Source organism: Lytechinus pictus, unplaced genomic scaffold (assembly GCF_037042905.1).
Source record: "Lytechinus pictus isolate F3 Inbred unplaced genomic scaffold, Lp3.0 scaffold_19, whole genome shotgun sequence".
In the NCBI taxonomy this organism is placed as follows: domain Eukaryota; kingdom Metazoa; phylum Echinodermata; class Echinoidea; order Temnopleuroida; family Toxopneustidae; genus Lytechinus; species Lytechinus pictus.
Window position 1 is genome coordinate 11922869 of NW_026974140.1, and position 21730 is coordinate 11944598.

At 37.1% G+C, this 21730-nt stretch overlaps 1 protein-coding gene across 1 annotated transcript; it reads right to left on the reverse strand.

Annotated features, from left to right (window-relative positions):
* Window positions 1-5140: 5140 nt before the first annotated feature.
* Window positions 5141-21368, reverse strand: LOC129259961 (uncharacterized). The gene is made up of 5 exons (XM_064114352.1): window positions 21236-21368; window positions 11701-11912; window positions 10945-11085; window positions 9269-10213; window positions 5141-7897 (listed from the first exon to the last, which is right to left on the reverse strand). The coding sequence occupies exons 2-5, from the start codon at window positions 11894-11896 to the stop codon at window positions 7755-7757; spliced, it is 1425 nt and encodes a 474-aa protein (XP_063970422.1). The 5' UTR covers window positions 11897-11912; window positions 21236-21368; the 3' UTR covers window positions 5141-7754.
* Window positions 21369-21730: the final 362 nt, after the last annotated feature.

Genomic DNA, 21730 nt, shown 5'->3' on the forward strand with positions numbered 1-21730 from the left:
CAATCATGGGGAGATACACTGCTTCATTCTCATGGAGCCCGACTGACATTCCATACGATGCAGAGAAAGTTATCCAAATGGCGAAACATCCTTCAAGAAAGATTTGACAAGGGATAAAGATAAAAGTGAAGACGGTTCCTTTCTTAAAAGATCCAAAGGTAAAATTGACGATAACATTTCTGCAATCGAGTTTCTTGTCGGATTGGATTTTTGAGCTTTTGCGTCTTTTCGAATCCTACTTTCATCGCTTGTCCCCTCGTCAGTATTGAGACTTTGAACGTCCGTTCGAAGTTTGTTCTTTCGATGATAGGTCTCGTCTTCTTGACCTTGCAATAGAGTCGATCCCTCGATATCATCCTCTCCGCGGTTATGTCGTTTCTTCTCTTTGACTGTAGGTGACCGAGGTGCTCTAAAAGTGGCGCCAATCGCTGTTTGGTAGAAGAAGATACCACTTAAACATAGCAGTGCTCCCCTCATACCGTATGCTTCCAGACACAGAGCAGCTGTATAAGGGAAAATGATACCTCCAATCTGTCCTCCCATTTGTGTAAAGGTCATGGCCATGCCATACTTTTCCCCAAAGTGTTCACGCAAAATAACAGTTGAACTTTGGCATAACGGCGACGAGAATAATCCTGAAAATGAAATGTCGAATAATGACAAGTCAATAATAATTTAACTTAATTGACTGAGGTGAGAAACTGGAAGAATATGAACTCGCTGGTACATCTCAACCAAATATCTCTTTAAACATTGCCGTCATAGCATAATGAAAACAATAGTCACAAAGGATATTACTATCATGAAGTAAATAAACCACTTACTCGACAAAAAAGAGAGTGTATAAGTTCAAATTTATTCTTGTACATTTTCCAAAGTTTTCATCTTTTTATATTTGCACTTCTAATATACAACGATTTCTTCCGTTGTGAGGGTCCAAATAATAAGAGTAATTTTTTATTCCCAGTGATCTAATCTCTAAACCGATAAATTAGTGATCTAACACCGTTAAAGGAAGGCAAATATCTGATCTTGATGCATTCAGGGAAATATTCAAATTGGCCACTGGTCTCGACTTAAAGTTTCGTGTCTGATTTCAAACTCTTCTTCATCTCTCCTTATTAGCTGATGGCGCAAAATCATTCTTGCCAATTGGTGTATAGGGCCTTCGTATAGATTTACATGACATAGGACCTTGTCGTCAATCTTTGAAGTGTCCATATACTCTCCCCCAGCTTTGTAGACCTGAAGAGGCGTCCAGAATCGGATGCAAAACTACCATCAATTCAAAATCCGGTCACCTAGATTCATCACTGGGCAGTACCTGTAAAGAAGAATGAGCATCCCAGAGAGAGTGCTGACTGACAAAAGAAGGCCCCCATCATAGATACTCCTGGCAAGAACCTGCCAATTGATGACAAACAACGATGGCCAAACTTTGTCGCCAAGTAATTACTCAAAGGACCTGCACAGATATGCATGAAGGTCGTAATGAATTTTATTTGAAGATGTAGTCAAAAAGAAAGATAGACACTCTGTACTGACTAAGAATTCGTATTTGCAATTGATTATTCATCATAAGCATACAAAACACAACAAATCAGTTTAATATGATTATCGTTCCAGGGTATGTTATAAAATGCTTATATAAATGAGATGAAATGAAGAACTGAGTACTCATATAGGGGGACATTTTTGTTGTCGATTTCTCAAGAATTTTCCGACAAGCTTAGGAGGAGCTCTCAATCCCCAAGATATTTTCCCTTTAAGTCTGAAGATCTGACAGGCCATCATGCCACTCGTATATCTAAAATAATATTTTTTTAAATGGCAATGATGGATGTTTTACAAACACAGGGGTCAATTTGAGCAACAATTAGGTTGGTGCCCCAAGAGCCCCTTCCTCGATCCGCCACCAGATGATCTACTTACAAGCTATGAAAACGATGCCATTCTGCATTGGAACAAGAAATCCAACCGTTGTGTAATCCATCTGAAACTCGAAGACCATGGCGGGAACGAGGACAGAAATAGCTTTCGTCATACAGGGGTAGATCATTATGAACAACAAACTTTCCTAAAGCAACCACGTAGCGCCATTTCTCTGTTGTTTCTGAACTTTCCGCCATTTCGAACCAGAAATATCTGCGAGTCAAATTACATTAAAACACAAAAATATTCCTCACTGAAAAATACATGTAAGTGTATATCGGTTTTTCAAATCCGTAATATTGCACAATAACTATTAATCAAAGATTGAAGGTCTTTCACAAAAATCGAGAGTGCTGTGCATGCATGTGGTATCCTATGTATCAAAGTAATCCTTGTTTCCATATGGATTTTCAATGCGTATAGTCCTACTTCTGATCGATATTTTGAAAACTTGTTCAAGGATTATCTCTTTCGCTGTTTTTAGAGCAATCGCCTTTGTATATGCCTCATGGTAGCGAAAATTGTTATTTAAAATCCAAATGGAAAATGTGTATTTTCTTCACTTAAAGAGAAATATATATGGGTGAGGAATACAAAATCGGGACTTAAATTATAGGTGACCGCAGGTTACAAACATAAAATTAAAATGAATGATTTTACACTACTAGTAACTTGAATAAAAGTCAAGACACACCTACCTGATTAACGTAGAAGCCTCGTCCAAGAAACTTTTAAATATCCGTTAAAACTAGCTTGTTTGTTTTGAGAAGAAACACGAAGTCTCATATTTCACGTATACCCGAGTCAGATATGACGAAGCAACATTACTCCTACTGCAGTCATGGATACAACTAGAACATTTATCTATATGCCTACTGCAGTCCGGCTGAACCTATTTATGAAGTCAACGTCCAATGTCCACGCCATAAACTTACTGTGAACTTGAAATTCACGTTTTGGAGTTATGATTCTCTCATGTTTAGTCTGCTGTGCAAATCCTTCACTCAAGTTAAGGGTCTGAATGTGTAGCCTATAATACCTTGTGTACCTAAGGCCCTATCGCCCCGAATTAAAAGAGCAAGTCTTTGCAATGGAGAGTTGGAGACCCACTTGCGTAGGCGGGCCGAGGGGCCCCAGGCCCCCTATTGGCAGAGCAATAAAAAAAAGAGGAAAAAGAGAGGAGACAAAAATAAGAGGAGGAAGACGCCGAGTGAATAAGATGAATAAGAATAAGACTTGGAAAATTAAAAAGATATTTCATGTCACTATGTAAAATTTTCGCTCGCGCTTCGCGCTCGCATTGCCTGTTAGGTGATTTACATATTGCTCAATATGGAGCTTGAAATATCAAGTTTGGAAGTCGATATACAAAACATATTTTAGCTCAGAAATCGAATTTCATTATTTTATTTGAATCTCAAATTGATTTTTAAAAAGTGATCTGTAAACATGTCAGTTTTATGGTCTGAATATTAACAATTTCTGCTCGCGCTGCGCGCTCATAAAATTTGATTTGTCAGGTACTATCATATCTACATGTATTCCGTAAAGTTCTTAAAATTATCCCTATTTAGGTTTGATTGTCAATACGTATCAGCTAGCGCTGCACGCTCGCATTTTTTATTGGAGAGTTATGTATATTTCAATATCAATTCCATAACAAATTACTTAAAATCCCATTTCATGACAGTTTATCAAAAATTTCGGCTCGCGATTTTCGCTCGCATTAATTGTTAAAGATATATTAACTCATGCATCCTATTAATAATACCAAAATCATTAGGCTTAATAGATCAATGAAAAAAAAATTAATTCAATAAATAAATAGTCCCCCTTTTTCAGAATGGAATATCGACAAGTTTCATCTCGCGCTTAGGAAGAGGAATTGGAAGATAGTCATCATTTTCATATGATGACTTAATGTCCTTAGAATGTCCCGATCCTATGTCAAAACTCAGAGTAATAATAATAAAAAATATCAGCTCTTTTTTAATAGCGATCCATATCCACCTCACAATTTTCCTACAAATTTCTTGAAATATAGAGTTTAAATTGACACCTTTTCAGATCGGAATAACAAATATTTTAAGCTCGCGCTTCGCGCTCGCTTTATTGATTTTCATGATAAAAATTGCACTTAGGATGCCTAGACTCTAGCGCACATGTTTATTCAGATACGCAGCCTGTTCTCTATTTAAATCATCATCCAGTTTCAGATCAGAATATCAAAGATTTCTGCTTGCGCTTTGCGCTCGCATGATTAATGTATAAAGATACCCATATTACTCATCCTTTTCATGATTTGCGAAACATGAATAGAGTGTCTCGTTTATAGGTCGAAATCTCGATTTTTTTTTCGCTCGCGCTTCACGCTCGCATTAATTGTTTAGTTATATACCTATCCTGTTCATGATTACAAAAAGTGCTTAGAATTTCTATTCTTTCGGTACAAATTTCAAAATTTTCAGTTCGCGCGAAATTGTTGAAATATGTAACGTCTTCATGGCTATCTGCAAGCAGTCCATAGTAGGGACCTTTTTGATAAGTTCAAAACGTATATCAAATTTTTTTTTGTGCTATCGCTTCGCGCACGCAGTAATTATTTCGCTGCATACACATCTTGTTCAGGGTCACAAACATCATGAACATTGCCCAGAATGTTCAAATTTCAGGACAAAATACATAGAACTTCAAAAAAATTAGCTCGCGCTTTGCGCTCTCACTATATAAATCAGGACTATGAGATTATAATATATCTATGTTGATTCAAAAGAATAAAGCTAAGAAGTGACTAATAACACCCCCGCACCCCCGCTTCCCAGGTCCATGAGTAACCATGGTAAAATAATTGCATTAACATGATTTTACCATGGTTTGGAACGCACTTCTAACCACGGTAATTTTATCACTATAATTTCATTAATGTGAAACATTTGTGGTCCAATCTGTTAAACTTGTAATCTATTACCATAACAAGTGGAGCGCCTCTGGCAGTCACACCTGCATTTCGCGATTAAATATAGCATCAGTGCTGACTTTGAAAACTACTATAAAACAATTATTGACAAAAGACACCATTCATATAATGATGCAATACTAAATTAATTGCCCCTAAATGACATTTGACCTTGATCATGTGACCTAAGGCTTGTCAGTGATACTTGATTACCCATATGTCCACAATTCATAAACTACATCCATAAACTTTGAAAGTAATGACAGCAATTTAATAATTACCTCCAACATGGCCAAACTTCATTAATTTTAATGACCTTTTACCTTGGTCATGTGACCTGAAACTCGCACATGATTTACAGTGATACTTGATTACTCTTATGTGTAGGTTTTATGAACTAGACCAATACAATTTAAGAGTTATGATGGTAATATCACAAATACCCCAAAATGACCAAAGTTCAATGACCTTTGACCTTGGTCATGTGACCTGACACTCGCACAGGTTGTTCAGTAATACTTGCTTACTCTAATGTTCAGGTTTTATGAATCAGATCCATAAACTTTCAAAGTTATGATGGTAATTCAACAAATACCCCAACTTGGCCAAAGTTCATTGACCCTAAATGACCCTTGACCTTGGTCATGTCACTTGAAACTCAGGCAGGATGTCCAGTATTATTTTGTGTTGCCATGATTTTAGAGCAAAAGAAAATCACCATGTTTAACCGAAGTAAAATCAAAGTCAAAATATTGGTTAACAAGTTTCGTTTAAATCAACATTATGATTTATGTAATTTGAATATATAAATTCACTAGATCTAACATGATACATTTAATTAGTAAGTAGTAATTATACACAATCATAATCATTTTAAGGTCTTCATAAATCAAACTATTAGTAGCATGGCCCCCTTATAAGCAACAGTAGGCCTACTGGTTACCTGTAAATTTCAATCTTTTTAAGCATCCTTAGAATCGGTTAGTAAATTTTGTACCACTTTACTATTGTTAATGCAAAGGATAGTGACATAAACTTGCTCACGAAATATATCACAAATTTGTACAATAAATTTACCAATAAGTTTTGTAAATATAGTGAATTTTGTGAGGACTTTCATAGATAAGCCGATGCAAATAATATAAAATTAAATTTACTGTTTAAAAAACATTGTCAAACTATTATGAATCAATGATTGTATTAACATGTTCATTCAACAACGAATGATTTCACTATTTTATTTAATTTAAGTAACCATGCACACGTGATATACACTCCTCCATAGTGACTTAAGATATGGAATACTCCAAGGTTTTATCATCGGGGCCCCTTTTATTTACTTTGTATATAAATGATCTGTGCAATGTTTCTTCGAAATTGAGATTTATATCATTTGCAGATGATGCATATATTTTTATGCCACATGAAAATATTGATATTCTGCAAGTGCAATTCAATAGTGAATTGTACAAATTCAATTCAATTTGTACAAGGGACATAGAGCAATTTCAATTGATTATGCGCTATATAAGTACCAATTTATTATTATTATTAATTAAAAATGATGACTTCATGGTTGACCATTAATAAAATATCAGTAAATATTTCTAAAACACAGTATATGGTTTTTACTGAAGAATATGCATTGACAATCTGCAGGTTAAATTAGCAAATTTTAGTGTAGCAAAGGCATCGCATGTCAAATTTCTTGGTATCATAATAGATAGTAAATTGCTATGGACTCGTCATAATGATTTAATTTGTAAAAGAACTTCCAAAATCATAGGCATTTTGTACAGATTACGCAATTTTCCAATTACTGCTTTACGAAATTATGTATTACGCACTTATTGCACCTTTTTTTAAGTTATGGTATTCTTGCCTGGGGCAGTGCTTCACATCTGGATATATTTTTTAAACTTCAAAAACGTGCATTAAAAATTATTAACCCATTCATCTTTTTATGCTCATGCAGAACCAATTTTTAGGTCTCAGAGGATGTAAAGTTTTATGGCTTTTGTGATTATGAAACCGCAATGTTTTGTATAACTGTTATGAATACATACAGGGCCTCTAAGTATAACAGTGTTTGAACCACTGACAGAGTCACCCTGGTAAAATAAGACGTAATAAATAAATAAATAAATAAAATATCTTTTACCCGAATCAATGTTTGATTATTTGGTTTTAAATCGTATTCTACATAATTATATAACTAGAGACAATAATGATTTTCATATAATTAAAGTAAGGACCAAATTATTTCAAAATTCATTTTTTATAGGGGACCATTAATTTGGAATACTATGTATTTATCAAAGGAAATTAGGGATATTTGCTCTCTTTACGTTTTCGGGAGGAATTATAAATACCAAGTCATCACTGTATATACTTATTCATTTTTTACTTAATTATTATTTTGATTGTTTGCTTGTATGGGTGAGTTGGGATATTCTCCCCTTTTCTGCTTAATTTTTTTATTAAATACTATGTTATTTTATTTGGGCCAGCCGTACATAAGGTTAATTTCTTTTTGGCTGCTACCCTTTCAGTATAATACTTCATTTATATCTCTGTTCGATTTATTTCATGTTTGTACTATTTATATTGTTCTTTTTATACTGAGAAAAATAAATTGAATTGAATTGAAATTGAACATTTACACATCTTTGGTGTAATCCTTAAAGTCCGTGCAAATTCTAGGATTCGATCCATGACGAAAAAATTTTCCCTGTTTTCTAAAAGTTTATGAACAGATGATGGCTATGGCTAATGTACATGCAGCAGTGGATAAACCGAGCCTGGTCTGATCGGGCAACCATCATCTCCATCCTTATTAAAGCCATTCTAACTTCCATGACGTTTATTATTTGTTCTCTGTGGAGGAGCGTCGTTTCAAGAAAGTATCAACGAAGAGGAAAACAGAAAACACTCCAAAATTTATCAAGAGAACAACCCCGGCCGCTATGAAGATGGTTTTGAAAGACCTGATGCGCTCAAAAACGTTACCTAAAAGACAAAAGAAAGAAAACCAAATTATTTAGATATTCGGAAAATATTGAGGTTTCAAAGAGACTGGCATCTAACACGTAATGGTTAAACATGCGGCATTTCATGCAATATCTGTGTATAATCATAACACTTTAGGGTTTGGGATATTTCACTGCCCAAATCTTTCTGTCAAAGAAATGCATTATGGGTAGACTTGATTACTTTAAGAAAAAAATTACGATAATCACGTTTTACCCTCATTTTACAAAGCACAAGAATCTGTAAACCACTTAAAGACCCCCCCCCCCCCTTTCAGCAGGTCTATTAAAAGTCTTTCATTGAAACACCCAGTTTGTCAAATTCCCTCGATAAGTTTTCAATCAGTTGAATTTCAGTTAAACTTCAAAGTGTTTCATGATTCGTCACTCGTCAGCACTAGCGTACCTACGGGGGGGGGGGCAGGGGGGGGCACTCTGCCCCCCCTGACGAAGACCTTTTGAAGACCTTTTTTTTTTTTTTTTTGCTTGGCAAATTTTTTTTTGGAACGAAAACCTATATTTTTTATAGAAGACCTTTTTTTTTTTTTTTTTTTTTTTTTTGCTTGTCAAATTTTTTGGCGGCCGATTTTGCCCCCCCCTGTGGAAAATCCTAGGTACGCCACTGCTCGTCAGTAATTATTTTTTGTAAACTTTTCATGCTCTGCAGTGTCTTGAAAAAAAATCATCGTAATCTAATTTCAGGAAAACTTTGCTTGGTAGATCAAACAGCCTTGACGTATTATTACCGAGTCTTTCAATTATCTCTACACTCATTTGCACATTTTAGAGCTATTGTAGTTGTACAGTTTTAGAGATCATATAATTTTTTCCCAGAAATCATCTTAAAGCGATTTCCCAGTAGCCTTATTGATCTTTTAATCATGGGCGGCACCTCAGGGGGACAGGGTATATATATACTAAGAAAGATAGGTTCAACTTTGCACCTTTAAAGGTACAGACCAGGGCCCCGTCTTACAAAGAGTTACGATTGATCCAATCAATCGTAACTCTATGGAAATGACAGTGCTAAAAAAAAGAGGGAAAACAAGACCTCCAAAAAGAGGGGCGGGGGAAGGAAGAAGAGTTTACAAAAGGGGGTCTGAGCCATGTGACTCTGTAATATCCGTACAATAATTGGGAAAAAGATAAAACCCATTACCTCTTCAAAATATCATGGCGCCACCCCTTACTCGCCTAACATAGATTACAAAGAAATCTGCTTAATACTACATGATTTTTGTGGTGTGTGTCTTTTTTAGTATCATTCTAAAGATACATTGCATTCTCCTGGTCTTTTAGACTGCATACAGTATATCTCCGCTCTATCATGGTGCAATTTAAGCCTACATACCTGCAAGAGTTGCAGATATAAGAAGTATTACTCCACTCGTCATGAAAGTAGTCGCCATGGCAAGAGAAAAGTTTTCCTTCTTTACTTTAATAGCTAAATATGCGTCGAGGGAAGAAGTTGAACCATAAATGCCGAATCCTACGAAAAATGAACAGATTAGAAAGTGAACCAGCGATGAGCTAATAGGATGTGCCATCAATGCCATAGATGATACTACTGTGTTGACTGAGAAAGCGTGAGGTGCTAGGTGAGGATGTTTGTACAGGATTCTTAAGAGTACCAGCCGACTGATGATACCACCCAAAGAACCAATCATGGGGAGATACACTGCTTCATTCTCATGGAGTCCGACTGACATTCCATACGATGCAGAGAAAGTTATCCAAATGGCGAAACATCCTTCAAGAATTATTTGACAAGGGATAAAGATAAAGGTGAAGACAAGTTCCTTTCTGAATAGACCCAAAGGGAAAATTGACGTTAGCACTTCTGCAATCAAGTTTCCTATCGGATTGGATTTTTGAGATTCAGCGTCTTTTCGAATCCTACTTTCATCGCTGGTCCCCTCGTCAGTATTGAGACTTTCAACGTCAGTTCGAAGTTTGTTCTTTTGATGATAGGTCTCGTCTTCTTGACCTTGCAATAGAGTCGATCCCTCGATATCATCCTCTCCGGGGTTATGTCGTTTCTTCTTTTTGACTGCAGTTGACCGAGGGGATCTAAAAGTGGCGCCAATCGCTGTTTGGTAGAAGAAGATACCACTTAAACAGAGCAGAGCTCCCCTCATACCGTATGCTTCCAGACACAGAACAGCTGTATAAGGGAAAATGATACCTCCAATCTGTCCTCCCATTTGTGTGAAGGTTATGGCCATGCCATACTTTTCCCCAAAGTGTTCACGCAAAATAACTGTTGAACTCTGGTATAACGGCGATGAGAATAACCCTGAAAATTGAAAAGTAGAATATGATTGTAATGATAATCCATAATCTATTCATGTTTTGTTAATGATAATTGTGACTTCTGGGGTTTATTGTGTTTGAGGTGAGAAACTGGAAGATTTGTATGGACAGGATCTCCCCAAGCAAATATCTCATAAGATTGCCGTAATAGCATGCTGAAAAAGAAATTTTAAATGGTATAATTATCATGAAGTAGACAAACCACTAACACCACATAGTGTATCAGTTCAAATTTATTCGTGTGTATTGCCCAAAGTTTTTATGAATATTATATCATATTTGCATTACTTATACAATGATTTATTCAGAATTTCCGTTGTGGCTGTCAAAATAATTAGAGCACTTTCTATTCCTAATCTCTAAATTGATAAATTAGTGATCTAACAACTTTACTCTAAAGAAAGGCAAATATCTGATCTTGATGCATTCAGGGAAATATTCAAATTGGCCACTGGTCTCGACTTAAAGTTTCGTGTCTGATTTCAAACTCTTCTTCATCTCTCCCAATTAGTTGATGGCGCAAAATCATTCTTGCCAACTGGTGTATAGGGCCTTCGTATTAGATTTACATGACATAGGTCTTTGTCGTCAAATCTTTGAAGTGTCCATATGTACTCGCCACCAACTCAAAAGACCTGAAGAAGCGTCCAAAATCGGATGCAAAACTATCATCAATTCAAAATCCAGTCACCTAGAATCAGGACTGGGCAGTACCTGTAAAGAAGAATGAGCATCCCAGAGAGAGTGCTGACTGACTGAAGAAGGCCCCCATCATAGATACTCCTGACAAGAACCCGCCGATTGATGACAGACAACGATGGCCAAACTTTGTCGCCAAGTAATTACTCAGAGGACCTGCACAGATTTTCATGGAGAAAGTGCTGAATCTCCATTGAAGATGTGGTCAAACTGAGAAACATACTTTGTCCCGACTATAAGAATTCGAATTGGCAATTATTATTCGCCATGAGCATGGACAGCATTGTGCTCAAAATACGAATGTCTCTGACTCTGAGCATGATTTGATAATTATGAAAAGAAAAGGAAAACTGAGTATTTGTGTCATACCATTGTCATGATTTATTTTCATTAAATTGCGAAACTGAAGACGAAGACGTGGCATTTATATACCACGATCCGGCCCTTGGAAAGAAGTTGGGTCATTGGTGTTACTTTTACCAAAATTATTTTATACACATGCAATCTAACCAGTTTTGGCAAATCCTGTGGCACCATAGGCTTATGCTAGCCTTGGGGCTGATCGAAAATTTTATTGGGAGAGGAACATGTAGAAATTTTATCGATTTCTTAAGAATTCACCTCTTTGAAAATGTATGACCTATAAAATGTCTGATTTACCATAATGTTTACAAAAATGAAGGGAGTGAATATTCCTGATAAAGAGAGGCTTAAATTTGCATGGGGCAAAAGGAGTACGCCTAGACACATGTCCCAGATTGGTCTACTTACAGGCAATATAAACGACCCCAAGCTGCATTGGAACAAGAAATCCAACCAATGTGTAATCCATCTGAAACTGGAAGACCATGGCGGGAACGAGGACAGAAATAGCTTTCGTCATACCGGAGTAGATCATATGAACAACAAACTTTCCTAAAGCAACCACGTAGCGCCATTTCTCAGTTGTGTCTGAACTTTCCGCCATTTCGAACCTGAAATATCTGAGGGTCAATAAAAATACATAAAGATTTTCTTAGATAATAATAATGCATGTTTAAATTATTCCTTACTGGAAACTATTGACCTATGGACACTATTACAGATATCAGAGACTGAAGGTAGGCCTATTTCTCAAAATATCTATTTCTCTGAATTATCCGTGAAAGTCGACTTGCGCAAGACATTAAAACAATGGACGGATATCTCGGGATCGTTTCATGAATTATTGTCCGACAAGTTGTCAGGTCTGGCTGAAAAGCACCGTTGCTATATGGTAACTATCGACTGATAAGACAGGACTTGTCATATAAAACGTCAATCAAGTTCTTTCATGAAACGATCCTCTGCTCATCTCATAATAGGCCTATCCTAAATATGGAATTTCCAAACCGTATTCGACAATTGATGGCTCTTGACGAATAAGATAAACCATAACCCCTATTTGGAGCAACTCATAGGCAACATAGCAGCCTCTAAAGACCAACAATCAGTATTAAAATTCACACCTTTATTAGAGTTCCAGCAGAGCCACATTTTATTGGAGATATGTAGAGCCCGGGGATGATAGAGCGAACCGCCTATTAGCCCCGTCAGAAATTTTCGACCGGGGGTGATTTCAAGCGTAGCGGCCGACCGAGAAAATGTGTGTTTTTCGTGTCTTTTCTCGCCAAAGACGAAGACAGGGAAGGATCCAAGATTTTCCAAAAGACGGCACATTTTTCCGAAAGAAATTTGACAAGCAAAAAAAAGTCATCGCTTTCAAAAGGGGGAACGGGCCGGATATGCCCCCCCTCCTCTTGGATCTGCCAGTGGACGGGAAGTATGACCAGCTAATTCCGATGTTCCCTAGCTATACAACAGTACCAACCTTCTTTTAAATAACCGAGAATATTTATCCAAACAAATTATTTCATATGGAATTTTTTACTTGATTTACTTTGTATCCGTGATCCTGAAATTTCCAAACATAGGGCTTGGGTTTGTAGGTTTAGGCCTATAATATAGGCCTACAGTAGAATCTAAACGAGAAAATAAAATGTCCAAATATTCTTCGTCTAGGTGTTGGGCTACTTTGCTCGGAAAATGTGTATTTTTCACTTTGGGGATAATGCAAGAAAATATTTGAAATCAATTGAAAATTTCAGATGCAAATTTACAAGGGATAATTCAATTTAAACAAGGAGCTTCCAACACATAAATCAAATTAATTTGTAGGCTTCTTGCTGATACTAGAAGCAGACCATCAATCAATTGCAAATTTGCAAGGTAATGCAGGACCTTCAATATATATTACAATATTTTACATGCATTGACAACCTGTTTTCGTTTCTCTTCTACATAACGAGAGCCCCCGAGCAGTGGCGGCACCAGGATTTTAAAACTGATGGGTGTCAAAGAAAAAGGGATAGAGGGGAACTAAAATTTACTTTGCATGTTTCACGAAATGGAGTGTGAAGCGCGACTAGAGCGCTGGATCCAACTTTTGGGTCCTTGCTGGAGTTAGAGCACACATGTACTTGTTTCTAATTCAGTATATAAAGCGGTATTCCTTAAAAAGGGGGTGGGGCGTAGAATGTTTTCATACACGTTTCCCCGATGGGCCGCTAAAAGCCAATGTTTGCTGTTGGTTTATAGAGGGAGCAGTCCTAACTAAAGACTGAAGTTTCAAGTGCATTTAATTAGCTGTAGTCTTACAAACAAGATAGGCTATCTCACATTGCCTAACTAGATAATGAGAGCGCGAAGCGCGAGCTCAACTTTTTGGATATCTGATGCATTTGGACTAAAGCAATGAACGTTCTGAGCAGTTTTTGGCAATACAAGATATGCGAGCGCGAATCGCGCGCTAAATTTTTGATATATTGCATGATGGCACATTCCGAGTAACAATACAAAATATGATTTTTTTTAATCAAAATTTCATGAACAACAATGAAATGTAACTAAATTTGTATTTAATTTTCAGTTATATGACTTTACTCTCCTATTCTGCAAAATAAGTTGAATTGCATGTACATATAGCGATATGCACAAATGAATGGTGGTATGCGTATACTTGCGTTTCTCTAGTCCACTCATTAAAATTTTTCAAAGTCCACCCCCTTCTGACAATGAATTCGAAACTGACCCCCTCCCCTGCATCCGAACCTGCCCCATCAAACACGCTCTTAAGAACGTTCAGATGACAGAGCTTGCACAAATTAATCGGTGAAAACATATTTTATTTCTTATGTTTAACTCGAGTCCTGAAGCGAATACCGCTGCGACATTATGCTTTAAGACTTGCGACATTATGCGTTAGTAGAAAAGCTACGACATTCTTTGCGTTGACTGTGCCATTATGCGTTGGACGCTCTTGGCATAATGTCGCAATCTGCGACATTATGCGTTGATGTGACATTATGCGTTGGTGCGACATTCCCGACCTTTCGTTAAGAGAACGCGAACGCTTATTTACGACGGTAGTTGATTTGGGAAGAGACTTTTGGGCCCGTCGTCATGGTCTTAAAACCGTTGTCCTGCAATGCAAATTGTGTGACATGATATTTTTTTTCGTTTCGCATCTGGAACAGAAACATTCAATTTGCGTTTCGTGTGCAAAATTTTGGTTGCTACTATGGTAACAGCGATATATCCGATTTAGGACGACTTTCAAAATCCAAATACCAGGCGCAACCACGCGTAAAAAGGGAAAGAGTGGGTAAGTACGTTACGTATAGGCCTATGTGACGTTATAAAGATGTCAAAAACGATGATTAAAATACTGAAAAAAAGGGATATATTTCCAATACTTGTAGGGTTTCACAAATAATTGTTAAAAGATGCATTTCCATAATCTGGAAAAGACTTGCTTCCCTTGTTTAGTGTACTTTTCGAAACTTCATGGTCGTGCCTGGTATCCACACATCAATGGAAGTGGTCCCCCCGGAATTCGAATCTAATCCCCATTTCTGGGGAAAATAAAACATAATGCCCATTACATCGTGTACTAGAGGCGTATTGTTTGTGTAGAAGGAGTAAACAAAAGAAACAAAAGAAACCCGCATGTTCAAACGTATTGCATACGCTGTGTACGTATCGGGTACGTATCAACGCATGCGAAATGGGTTCGGCTGGAGAGGTGATCTTACCCATGGAATCAATTGCCAGTCATCCACCAATAATCCACATTAAATGCAATATCGATTCGATGGACTGTAATGATCTATATCTAAGCCTTAATTCAGTAACTTTTTCCTCACTCAATATGTACTCGATTTGTTTGAAAAACAACTTTCTTATCCATGTCATATTCTATTTTAGGTCCTGCATTTCGAATATCTCCAGCCATCAGTCGTAATACATGCATGTATGGTGCGGGTGTCGCGGGAAAGAATTTTGCACACGAAAAGCAGATCTGTAGGGTCTGTAACCCCCCTGTAACACAAATCTTAGCATTGATTGTAGAGCAACTTTCTACGTTTGATTTTATTGACTATAATGTACCATCAATCTTAAAAATAAAGTGTATGATTAAGCGTCAACTTTTGTGTTAGGGGACCCTAATATTAGCGTCCGTGAGGATTGCGAAAGGTGGCAATTATCGGTTGTAACACGCCCCCCCCCCCCCACCATGAATACCGATCGACACCAATGGCTTGGCAGTCAAATGCAAAAATGTAAGATATGGAACTTGAACATTTTGACGTCGATGTCGCTCTTTAATATTGATCCTGTTTTGTAAGAGTAGGCATATACGGTACGAGGTGAATAAAAAAAGGCAATGGTAGAAACGGCGGAGGTAAATGGTAAATGTATATATTACATATCTTTGTTCGCTTCACTTTGGTGGGTGCTTCGGGAAAAAAAAGGTAGAACCAATGTACTCTGTGACCTCTCAGGGTCCTTCTGCTCGTCATAATGACCACTAGTTGTAATAGGAAAATAACATTTTTAACATCTGCAATTATATCACCTCTGCTATTTTACCCTTGCCATTTTTACCCCAGCTGCTTTAACACAATGTCCTTTCTAAACTATCCTTTCTCAAAACGACTTTGCGGAAGGCAGCCTAATGAATTCATGAACGATTGTCTTTTCCATAATACCCTAAATATGAAAATTTGATAGTACTTAATAATTGACAGCGCCGCTATGGGATTGAATACTCCAATCATTCGAGAATCGCGTGATGGTGGTTCATGATCTAATTGAAGTTAATCTGGACATAATACGGGCCAGTATGTTTAACTTCCAACTAGTGGCGGATCCAGGATTTTCCAAAGGGGGGGGGGCACATTCCCCGAGGAAAATATGATAAGTAAAAAAAAAGGTTCTCACCTAAAATTTAAGGTCATTTCATCTACGAAAAAAATTGACAAGCCACCCCCCTAAAAAAATGGTCCCCGCTTTCAAAGGGGGCGGGGGCACACTTGTGTTATAACGGAATATTTACATTAAAATTTTTATTGTGCCTCTCCAAAGGGGGCATAAGTATATTAAACACATGCATGATTGTATGTTTTCAGTCAAACTTAGCATTTTTAACCCCAACATGGTAATAAAGAGATAGATTTTCCCCGCCTCTTCGAAGATTTATCATCGGAATATAATTATTTTCGGTTCGATTTCACGCGAAATCGATTGAAAATGTTGATCAACAATTAAAAAGCTAATTTTGTTGTTCAATTTGATTTCTTTTGCATGCGATTAACTATATAATTGAAATACAAAATAACATTTAGATTTTTCAATTTAGATACCCTTGTACCAGCATTCAAATTCGTCGAAACATCAGTCTAATTAAAACGTGTTATGTCGTGGGAGGAAGCTACACGTATTTAATTCCACGAATTTGCTTTCATAAAGTTTTTCACCTTTTTATGCAATGTTTCGATAAGTGTTTCTGTTTTCTTATTTACATGTATACTGAACTGGGTAAACAGTCATGATTTTATTTTTCCTTTAACATTATAATTCTATTTTAATGAGAATGGGGTGTCAAGAAAATGGAAAACACGAATTGATCCAAGAAATATGCATAGATTTCGATATTCAAGCTGCGTGTGAGCTATATTAACAGTGTCTTTCGATCTCCTCCCATTTCTTCAGCGTCGGAGTTGGTCTTTATCTAGGTGGAAGTGGAAGTTTATTTCCTAGCATTTTGCTTTGATTACATTGAATTCAGTAAGAAACACCTATATTTTCTATTCATATGTCAGGTGGCCCCTCTCATGATCTCAGAATGTCAAATACAACCGTTGTGTAAAACTTATGAAAAAACTTGAGTATGTTGCACGAAATCGATATTCGAAGGATGGATCGACGTGTCCACCCCCCCCCCACCACCACCATCCCATTCCGCCGGATTGCCGCCCATGTCAATTAATATATGCTTTTGGCCCTATATTGAAATATCTATGAGCTTCGAGAGGACTCGTGAGCATTTAACTGATAGATCCCAATAAAAAAATCAAGAAAGAAGGTTGTATTTAATTCATTAAGTTTTATCAAACCAACAATCATGGTACCTAGTGGACGCTACGATGTCGATCGACATCGCTTGATAATATGGCGTAACTAATCCCAGACGTATTTGCCCAGGTGTTTGAATGACCAGGAAATCGACGGACGAAACATTCCACAGACAAGCACCGGGGGGGGGGGGCACTCAGTATATAATGCATAGTGGGTATGTGCCGCGGAGGGGACCCCCATTTTTACACTCAAATTTCCGTTCCAAGGCATAGCATTTTTGTCTTATTGAGAAAAAGAAGAAAGCCGCTCCAAAACATAGCATTTTCTTCTTGTCGAGGAAAAATCCGCTCCAAAGCTTCGCATATTTTCCGTTACGCCGTTCCGGTCGCAATTTTGGTGAAAAGCGGCCGCAGAGCGCTGTCCGACCATCGCCTCTGCGCTAGCGCGCCCGGCAGTCGTGCCGCCGGGCTAGCTGCATGCACGTTCCATAGGGATGCATACCTGATGCATAAGCACTCACACGTAGGCGACCCGTTCCAAGGACCCCCGTTTTCACAAACATTTGTAGTTCCGAAACCCGTTCCGAGGACCCTCCTTTTTACAATAAGCCCGCTCCAAGGCCCCCGTTTTCTGTCTCACCCGCGGCACATACCTACTACTTTTTTGGTCGAGTGCCCCCCCCCCCCCTCCCCGGGAGACAAGCACCATAAAGAAAACACACAAAAAAATGTTTAAACAAAATAGAATAGAGATGAAAAAATGAGACACACTTCTTCAAATATACGAATATAAGTCCAGGGCTCTGCGAACGATTTTTAGATGGGGGTGCTGGGTGTTTTGTTCAGGGCGTTTTCGTCAGAAAAAAATAAGAAGACATGCCAAAACAAAAGTTTACTGCACCTAAATCCCCGTCGTTTGGGGACAGTAACCTTACCTTTTTTGCTTGTCAACCCGATTCCCATGCAGGGGATGCTGCCTATGATAAATATGAATATACATCACCCCAGCACCCCTGCTTCCCAAGGCCATGATAAAGTCTACAAACAATATTACGTAAGAAGATGAAATTAAGACCACAAAAGAGATTTAAAGAAAACATACGTGAATGTAAAAATGAAAAGAAAAAAATGTAAATAAAAAGGGGGAATTGAGATCACCTTATACGTTGCTTTATTTGACCGGCGTAAGTGAGAAGTTGATTGCCTACAAACCGTGATTCAACACAGGATTTCTTCCATGCTCATACTTTGCGAAATTGAATGACGGTTAATAGCTCCATGGTTGATATATTGCCAAACCGAATCAAATGAGAGGTAATTTGAATGACGATTTCGCCTTTTCGAATGATGAAAAATAGAAACGAACACGAAAAGTGTTCGAGTGAAATACAGGAAAAACAATGGAGAATAATCTGCTGGAATTTGAATGCTAAATAATCTAATGGAATGATATTCTGTCGAAATGGGCAGGGAAAACCTATTAAAAAAGGGGTCGACCGTCGACTGAATTTATTGTAGATGTTTACACAGTGCCAGTAAATTATGATGTAAGACTGAATTAAAAAAACACGAATAAGATTAACAATAATATACTCAATATGTATTAAATGAATGACATTCCATAAAAAGGACTCTTATATTATATGCCAACCACGCAACACGATCTAATAAAGGGGCACTCAAATGGAGGGAGCGAAAATATTGCTATTCAAATCCTGTAAGTTTTATTTTCATGTCGGAAGGTAGCGGTACGTCAGTATAAAATTCCATTTAACCCCCCCCCCCCCCATCTCTATCTCTCATCCTTTATTTTAATGATTATTTTTTAAATAATTTATTTGTTTTGTCTTTTCTTGCAAACCATCCGGAAAGGTGCTAATTGGGTACCGGTATAGGAAACAACCGTCATTGTGGTTGGTTTAGCAATGAGGCTGCTTGAAATGCTATGAATCCAGTGACCGGGTAATAATAATTGTGAAGCGCTTTGAACAGTCGTAGATTGATAAAGCGCTATATAAATGCCAATCATTATCTGATTATTCGATAGTATATCACAAACAAGAGATCTTTCAATCTATTTTTTATTACGTTTTCGTCGTTTAAACTATATCCTTGAAATCTAAATCCATAATTGGGACTGGAGACCCACCCCCCCCCCAAAAAAAAACAAATTACAAAGAGTTCTCTGATATCTTTTCCTGAACATTTCGATGAAGGTGGAAATATTTCCATATTCCAAAGGAAATGGAATGAATGACCCAGCATATAGTGTACGTGCTATCTCTCTGAATGTTTTTGTATAGCGATGTAGCTCCACGTACGTGACCTTATGACCTGTCTTTTTGTGTTATCTTTTCATCTCTAGTAAACTATTTCTACTCTTGTTTTTTTTTTTTTTTTTTTTTTGATAAATGGTAGTAAACATTCAACTCTCGAATTCATCCTTATTTTTTATGATTTTTTAAAGTGCCACTTTAACACACGAATCTATGGGAAATGTTTTCGGGTCATGAGACCATAGCAACCGGAGCAAAAGAAATTGGTTATTTCTCACTGATGAAACCAAGTATCAACTTAGAATGCAATCATACATTACAATGAGGATGCGAGTGTGTGCGAGGGAGCGCAGCAAACAGGTAACATTTAGTTTAATCAAATGGGAGACAGAACTGAAAAAATACGTATGTTTTTCACTAGTGAAACTTAAAGGGCCAGTCCACCCCCAACAAAAAGTTGATTCGAATAAAAAGAGAAAACTCCAACAAGCATAACCCTGAAAATTTCATCAAAATCGGATGTAAAATAAGAAAGTTACGACATTTTAAAGTTTCGCTTATTTTCACAAAATAGTTGCACATCCTGGTCAGTGTGCAAATGAGGAGACTGATGACGTCATACACTCACTATCTCTTTTGTATTTTGTATGATATATGAAACATTCTAATTTTCTCCTCATTGTCAAGTGAAACAACGATTAATTTCTCCCGATCATAAGGAATTAGCATTGTTTAATACTATATGGTTCAGTCAGGTTGGTTGGTCCTTATTGTCAAATCTGTAAAAAATGAAATATTATATAATTCAAACACTAAAAAACAAACGAAATAGTGAGTGGCGACTGTCTCATTTGGATGTCACTGAGTTGTGCATAATTATCACTGTTTTGTGAAAAGTAAGCGAAATTTTGATTTGCCATAACTTTCTTATTTTACATCAGATTTTGATGAAATTTTCAGCGTTATGCTAATTTGATTTTTCTCTATTTATTCAAATCAACATTTTTCTGGGGTGGACTTGACCTTTAAGACTTTAGTCCACCAACATGTTACAAGAGACATTTCAGACAACGGGCTCTTTGTAGTATATGCCTAACTGCAACAGTATATCATTCGTCGGCAGGCACAGACCCTTGGTTTTCGAAAATTTTCCCATAGTGCTTAATGCAAGGTCTGTGGTAGTGAGACTATTCACTATGTGTGACTGACAAAAACAGAGTTTGGAGCCTATAATCTTCATTCTAGACATGGTTTTGGTTAAAGTGTAAAATTCTATTCTACGCTTGCAGACTATAGGCCTATTGCAATAAACGGGGCACATGGATGGGAGCAAAATTGATATTCAAATTAATTCAATTGGAAAATGTGTATACTATCCAAGTCCTTTGGAAGCGCATAGAGACGTTATTCACAATGTGTTATGCGCTATATAGAACTGACTATTATTATTATAATTTACATTTTTACTCAAAGAGAAATAAATATGGGTAAGGAATACAAAATCGGGACTGATATCATTATTAACTATAGGGTACAAACATAAGATCAAAAGGAACATTTTCACTCTAATAATAAAAGTTAGAGTACACCTACCTGATGAACCTATCGTCCAAGGAAAAAAAATCCGTTAAAATAACTCGTTAGTTTCAAGAAGAAACACGAAGTCACCCCGAGTCAAACCACTCATAATACTAAGGCCTATACTGCAAGGAAACCACTAAAATATATATCTATAGGCCTACTGCAAGTCCGGCTGAACCTATTCATGAAGTCAACGTCCAATGTCCACGCGATAAACTTACCATGAACTTAAAATTAATGTTTTAGAGTTATATTTACTCAAAGTTCGATATGGTATAAATGCCCCTGACCACAAGATAAAGAGAGAGAGAGAGAGAGGGGGGGGGGGCGAGTGTGTGTGTGTTTTGACATCGCTACCTGTATGATATTTACTACTTTCTGAAAAATAAGAAGAAAATGTATAGATGTAGTACCTTTTGGAACCGAAATATTGGTTTACTCATATAGATTTTTTGGCACACTTTATTTTAGCGTTCCACTCTTACCCGAAAGCTGTTATTCGTTTCA

Excerpts from the sequence above, each read along its gene's own strand:
- LOC129259961 (XM_064114352.1), bottom strand. The coding sequence starts at position 11,896 with ATGGCGGAAAGTTCAGACACAACTGAGAAATGGCGCTACGTGGTTGCT. Across the intron at positions 11,086-11,700 it reads TGGGGTCGTTTATATTGCCT|GTCCTCTGAGTAATTACTTG; the intron begins GTAAGTAGACCA and ends AAATCTGTGCAG. Across the intron at positions 10,214-10,944 it reads ATGCTCATTCTTCTTTACAG|GGTTATTCTCATCGCCGTTA; the intron begins GTACTGCCCAGT and ends TTCAATTTTCAG.